We start from the raw sequence: 6,000 nt of genomic DNA on the forward strand, positions 1-6,000 counted from the left end.
GTTGCTATACAGCATACAAATTCAACTGATAACCTCCGTGACCTGGAAGTCACCTGCGGTCTTATCTGTGTGGTTGGTTAGATTGCACGGAAACAAAATCACTATCTGGAATAAAGCTGGAATTTGCCTTCTAACCTTTTTACATTTTTTAAGCTGTAGCATTTTTGTCTGGTGGTAATAGCAGAAACCCAAGCCCTGTGGAAAGAAAATAGTAAAAGAAGGGAACCTCCATCAATCATTCTTGGCTCCCTAGAGGATCCTCTCAGAAATCTTGGAGGAGAAGCTGTAGACAAGGCTCACATCTGTGTTTGTCGTGGGTGAACAGACTAATGGCTCCATGGATTTTACTCATGGCCAGGACATTGGAAGGGTCTGTGTGTGAGGCAGGACTCTTGACAAATGATGTTCAGGTCAAACTAGGGTCAGGATTAGGAGCTGACTGAAGTAAAGACAAAGTGTGATGTCAAGTCTACTCTGAGATCCTGAGATCCAGAAAGAGAATTAGATGCAATTCTAAATTTAATGCAATTCCGGGCCAGGTGCAGTGGCTCATGCCTGTAATCACAGCATTTTGGGAGGCCAAGGTGGGTGGATCACTTGAGATCAGGAGTTCGAGAGCAGCTGGCCAACATGGTGAAACCCTGTCTCTACTAAAAATAAAAAATTAGCTGGGCATGTAGCCCCAGCTACTCAGGAGGCTAAGGCAAGAGAATGACTTGAACCTGGGAGATGGAAGTTGCAGTGAGCCGAAATCGCGCCATTGCACTCCAGCCTGGGTGACAGAGTGAAACTCTCACAAATAATAAAAAACCATAAAATATATAAATAAATTTAATGCAATTCCAAACTTAGAATGCATTATATGCACCCTTTAGAACTGCATCTAATTCTTTCTCTCTGACGGATGTGTTAGCTTTTTAAGGAAGGAAAAGATAGAAAATCTATGTGGAAAAGGCTGCTATGGATTCATCAAACTCCATTTTCTTTTCCTCCTGTGGACACAGCCGGACTACATTTCCCCTTGCAGTTAGGGGAGCCCATGCAACTCCAATCTGGCCAATGAATGTGCAGAAATCTTGGGATGTTTTGCTAGGTTTGGACCATAAAATTCCCCATGGGTCCTCCTTCCTGGTCTTTCCCCTAGTCTCAACACAGAGGATCTGAGAGAATACTCCAGGGCCCTTAGGATGAAAGATCCCCAGATGGATATAGACTCTGCCTGAGTGTGGAGTAGAATCCCCTACCCTTGCTCCATGGACCCTCACTAAATTATGACATCAGGAAAAATACTAATTTATTGTATGAACTCCCTAAGATTTGGAGTTATTGTTACCACAGTGAGCCTACTGTAATTAATATATGTGTGTGTGTGTGTGTGTGTGTATACAAACAAATGTATATATATATATATATATATGTGTGTATATGTGTGTGTGTGTGTGTGTGTGTGTGTGTGTGTGTGTATATTTTTTTTTGGAGATGAAATTTCACTCTGTCACCCAGGCTGGAGTGCAGGGGCACAGTCTCAGCTCACTATAACCTCCACTTCCCGGGTTCAAGAGATTCTCCTGCCTCAGACTCCTGAGTAGCTGGCATTACAGGTGTCCACCACCATGCCCAGCTAATGTTTGTATTTTTAGTAGAGACAGGTTTCACCATGTTGGCCAGGCTGGTCTCTGACTCCTGAACTCACATGATCCACTCACCTTGGCCTCCCAAAGTGCTGGGATTACAGGCATGAGACAGTGTGCCCAACCTGATTTATGCATTTTATGTCGTATTTTAGAAGTTTGAAGCTGGAAGATACCAGAGAGATTTACTAACATAGTCCCCATATTTTAAAAAGAAGAAAATGCTAAGTGAAATGAAAGGTGGCCTTTAAAAATGATAAGGAACATGTAATAACATAAAACAAGCTATTTCAAACATTCAACTAAATGTAAGAAATGATTATAAATACTTAAGAAGAAAAAGAAGACTCTATGAATAGAAAAAGAGAAAAAAACTGAAAGGAAATATATGAAAAAATTAATAGATTTGTGTTGGAGGGTGCTGTAAGTGATTTTTTTCTCCTTTTTTCTGCTTTGTCCTATCTTCCTGAATCAAATACATTTTTACTGTAAGAGTAAGATTATTTTTACTCTTAGAGTAAAAAATAGAACAAATGAGGTTGTCATTGAACAAGCTCCCCTCATTCACATCTGCTGGAGCCCCAGATGCTGGAAGAGAGGCCATGAGGCCATGTGTCTTCAAGGACTCCTGATTCCTCCAGCTCTTTGTCTGCAGTCAGTCCCCAGCATCCCAGACTTCCCTCCTTCTGTGCCCTCCCCATTGGAGTCAGGCATGAAGCGTGGGGGCCTGGGGCAGGGCCATGCATGGGACTCACTTGGTGATATAGTTCTCCTTCTTGCCATAGGCGTGAATGATGCCCAGGCCCTCCGCAGAGAAGGAGACGTGGGAGAACCAGGGTGACCAACTGACTTTCTCCACCTTCTTGAGGTTTTGGACTCCTCTGTGGAAAATGCTGAAAGAAAATTGAGAGGAGCCAAGTGGGCCACAAAGTGAGGTCTCATCAGGCTTGCCCTCGCACATACAGAGCTAACTAGGCACTCAGCACTGTGCTTAAGTCAAAAGTGGTGCCATCTAAATGGGGATGAGGAGTGGACCTGCCATTTTGCATCAGGGCCCATCCCAGGTGTGGGAGTGGCTGGGGCGTGAGAACCATGAGTCAGCTGCGCCTTCATTTTGCCATAATGCTAAGTGCTTCTTGTATCAGGAAGGTCTTGCTCTACAAGGCATGATTCTAGCCTTCAAAGACCAAAATTACTCTCATACAGCACAGCCCCTAAATATCAGCCAACCACTTTTTGGTGCTCAGCCAGAGAAAAAGTGATCTGTTTTAACTCTGGAAGAAAACCCAGTGTGTCAATTGCCAACATGTAGCCTTCTAAAGGCATTTTCAAAGGTAATTTTGAATGAACATCATCATAGCTGACTTTAAAACCAAACCCCCATGGGACTTAGCTCCTCTTCATGTGGAAGCTCCAGAAGCTCTGGTGAGCAGGAGACCAGGGACCTCGGGTATGCACAGCAGCTGGCTGGCCCCCAAGAGAGAAGACCTTCAAACCTCCAGACTCTCAGCTAAAATGAACACGGGGCAGCAAGGAGGGAAGCCTCATTAGTGCAGAGCAAAAGTGGGTTGGTTGGAAACACTTGGATAATTCAGGCAGGGTGAGGTCTGGTCTGTCTTGTCTTTATAGCTAGAAGGGTGGGTATGGAGCTAAGAAAGAGCTTTTACTAAATAAATCAACTGCATAAACAGGAGGACAGACAGGAACAACAATCAAACAGGAATGACAGAAAGGAACATGAGCTCAAAGAATCCATTGTAAGAATGACATCCAGGACTTGCTTTTATCCTGTAAATGACTCTCAGAAATTATTTGTATTTGGTCACCACAATAAACCCTTGAATTCGGTGACTCAGACGATTTCATTTTGAGGCAGAAGAATAGGGTCTGGAGGCAGGGAATCTAAGGCCAATTCACACTGACTTCCTAGAACTAAATCAAAATGAAACCCCCAACTTTTCCTGCCTAAGTAACAAAAGGATCAGAAGCTACTCCCTTTGCAAACCTGCCCTTGCCTTTTTCTGGGTGACAGATGAGAAACTGAAAGTACCTCTGATTGGTCCCCTCCCACAACCAAACAAGCTGGTGGCAGGCCAAGTCTTCATTTGTATAGTAGTGACTTTGTGGCTTCACCTCAGCCACTGATTGGTCACTTTTTGCCACCAATCAGACTGATCATGGGCCACTACTTCATTTGCATACGGTGTACACAAAGTAGCCAATAGGAAACCTCTACAAGATATTTAAGCCCCAGAAAATTCTGAAACTGAACTGTTAAGCCCCTATGCTCAGGCCTGAATGTATTTTCATTTTTAATCAATCTCTGCTTTTGTTGTTTCCTTCTTTCCTTGTTTTGTGTGTTTTGTCCAATTCTTTGCTCATAGGTGCCAAGAACCTGCAGACCCTCCACCAGTAGCAATTTCACTTCCTTGGGGCCACCACAGGGATAGTGAGAGACAGCAGCAAGAGTCCAGCTCTCCCAGCTCCCTAGGGCACAATGTAGGGCACAATGTCAGCTCCCAGGGCCATACCTGCCCTATCCCTGCACAGAGGCCAGCTCTCCTGCCCCAGCACATCTCCACATCTGCATTTGCCACTGTCCACAGACACCATTAGCAGACTTGTTGAACAGAACTGAAGCATCCAAAAACAAACTCTTAACAAGAGTAGAGCCTCATGGTTAGGAACATAGCAGAGAGGTGGCAATCATGGTTACCAGTTTCTTGGCCTGGGACCAGTGCTTTAATTTCCCAATAATTTCCACCTTTCAGGGTTGCGCTGAAGCTAAAATGCCAGATGTATGCAAAGCACTTAGCATAGCATCTGGCATTTACTAAGTACAAAAAAATCTATTACTCAGCCTTGCTGAGTAATCCATTTTCTCGGTGTGGATTTTTCCCTATGTTATAAACCCATTTCCAACAAACTTGGGGGCTCGTCCATGATTCTGTTTCCCCTCTGGGACAGTCCTTGGTCCCTTCTTGTGGGGAGGTGCCCCTCCGACCTATTTGCAGTGGCCCCAGGGGAGAGAGCCAGGACTTACCCAGTGCAAGAAATAAACCTGGATTCTTAGCAAAGCAGCAATACAGACCAAATAGATTTCAAACCATGGTGACCAGAGGCCTCGGCCAGGCAACCTCATGCACAAGCCAAGGTAGGAAATGTTGCAAAGGGACGATGAAGTACTTCCTTGGTGGTTAACTTCTGGAGGGTAGAGTGTGTGTGTGAATGCGGTGTTGTTTGCGAGTGAGGGATTCTTCCTGGGTCCACAAGGGGCAGGGTTTCAAAGGCAGGAGTTTCCTGGCTCCACCACTCCATCCAGGAATGTAAGGTTCTTTGTCTAGCTAGGTTTCCTGCCCTTGGGCTAGGTAGAGAAATGCAGGTGGACTTCTTTGTCCAAAAAGCCTGCTGAAAGCTCTGGGAGGAGGGGGCTCTGTTGTGGACCAAGCAGCCAATCCAGTTTCAGAGTCAAAGATCAATCACTCCAGAAGTTTGAAAGAACTCCTCTCATTGGACAAGAGCATGAATGGGGAGGGAATAACTCCAGGGTTAAAACTCTGCTGCTCCTTACCTGTATGGACATCCTTCTCCAGATTCCTCTACCACAACAGTGTGAGAGCTCTCTTTCTCTCTTTCTATCTCTCTGCCTAATAAATCACTCTCTGCAAAACTCTTTGGGTCCATGATGTTTATTTTAATGGTAAGCTCACCGCACCTCCAGGGGCCCTTTTTCCATTATTTGAGGTAAGAGAGGCCAAGGACCTCAGACTGGGAAACTGGGAGCGTCTTTGGGACAACCCCGCTCCCCTACTCCGCCCCTCCCACCCCGGTTACATGAATGGCAACAAGTCCTACTGCTGGGGAGTGGCCAAGGAGGATGGCATGCATGAGAAGAGTGTGAGGGACCCTCAGAAGGAGGAAGGGAGGAAACAGGTCAACATCCCAGGACAGTGACGGCGAGAGATTCCCAGCTTTGGGGGTTGAGTTTTCCATAAACAGAACAGGAAGAGATTCCCAGCTTGGGGGGTGAGTCTTCTGTAAAAACAGAACAGGCAAGAGATTCCCAGCTTGTGAGGGTTGAGTCTTCCATGACAAATGATAAAGTATTGCTGTTTTATTTGAACTAAAGGACTGATCCTCAAGCCCACAGTTGTCTGGCCAAAATTTGGGTTGGATGGGGATTAGGTCTGTCAACTCTTAAGAAAAAAGAGGGAGAAAGAAAAAAAAAATTGACTATGATCTCTGTTGGCGGCAGGGGCCAGTTCTCTACTTATTAAGAGGAGGAGGAGGCCCGGCGCGGTGGCTCAAGCCTGTAATCCCAGCACTTTGGGAGGCCGAGGCGGGTGGATCACGAGGTCAAGAGATCGAG

The 6,000-nt window shown here is 45.5% G+C and overlaps 1 protein-coding gene across 1 annotated transcript in view; it reads right to left on the reverse strand.

The window, feature by feature from the left end:
• The window catches only part of ABCC12 (ATP binding cassette subfamily C member 12), a 77,013-nt gene that overhangs the window by 24,178 nt on the left and 46,835 nt on the right, over positions 1 to 6,000 (reverse strand). The window contains 2 exon segments of the mRNA XM_032255618.1: positions 2,383 to 2,524; positions 3,565 to 3,596. Coding sequence (XP_032111509.1) covers positions 2,383 to 2,524; positions 3,565 to 3,596 — 174 coding nt within the window.

The sequence above is a fragment of the Sapajus apella genome, unplaced genomic scaffold (assembly GCF_009761245.1).
Source record: "Sapajus apella isolate SASKATOON/1434 unplaced genomic scaffold, GSC_monkey_1.0 scaffold90, whole genome shotgun sequence".
NCBI classification, from domain to species: domain Eukaryota; kingdom Metazoa; phylum Chordata; class Mammalia; order Primates; family Cebidae; genus Sapajus; species Sapajus apella.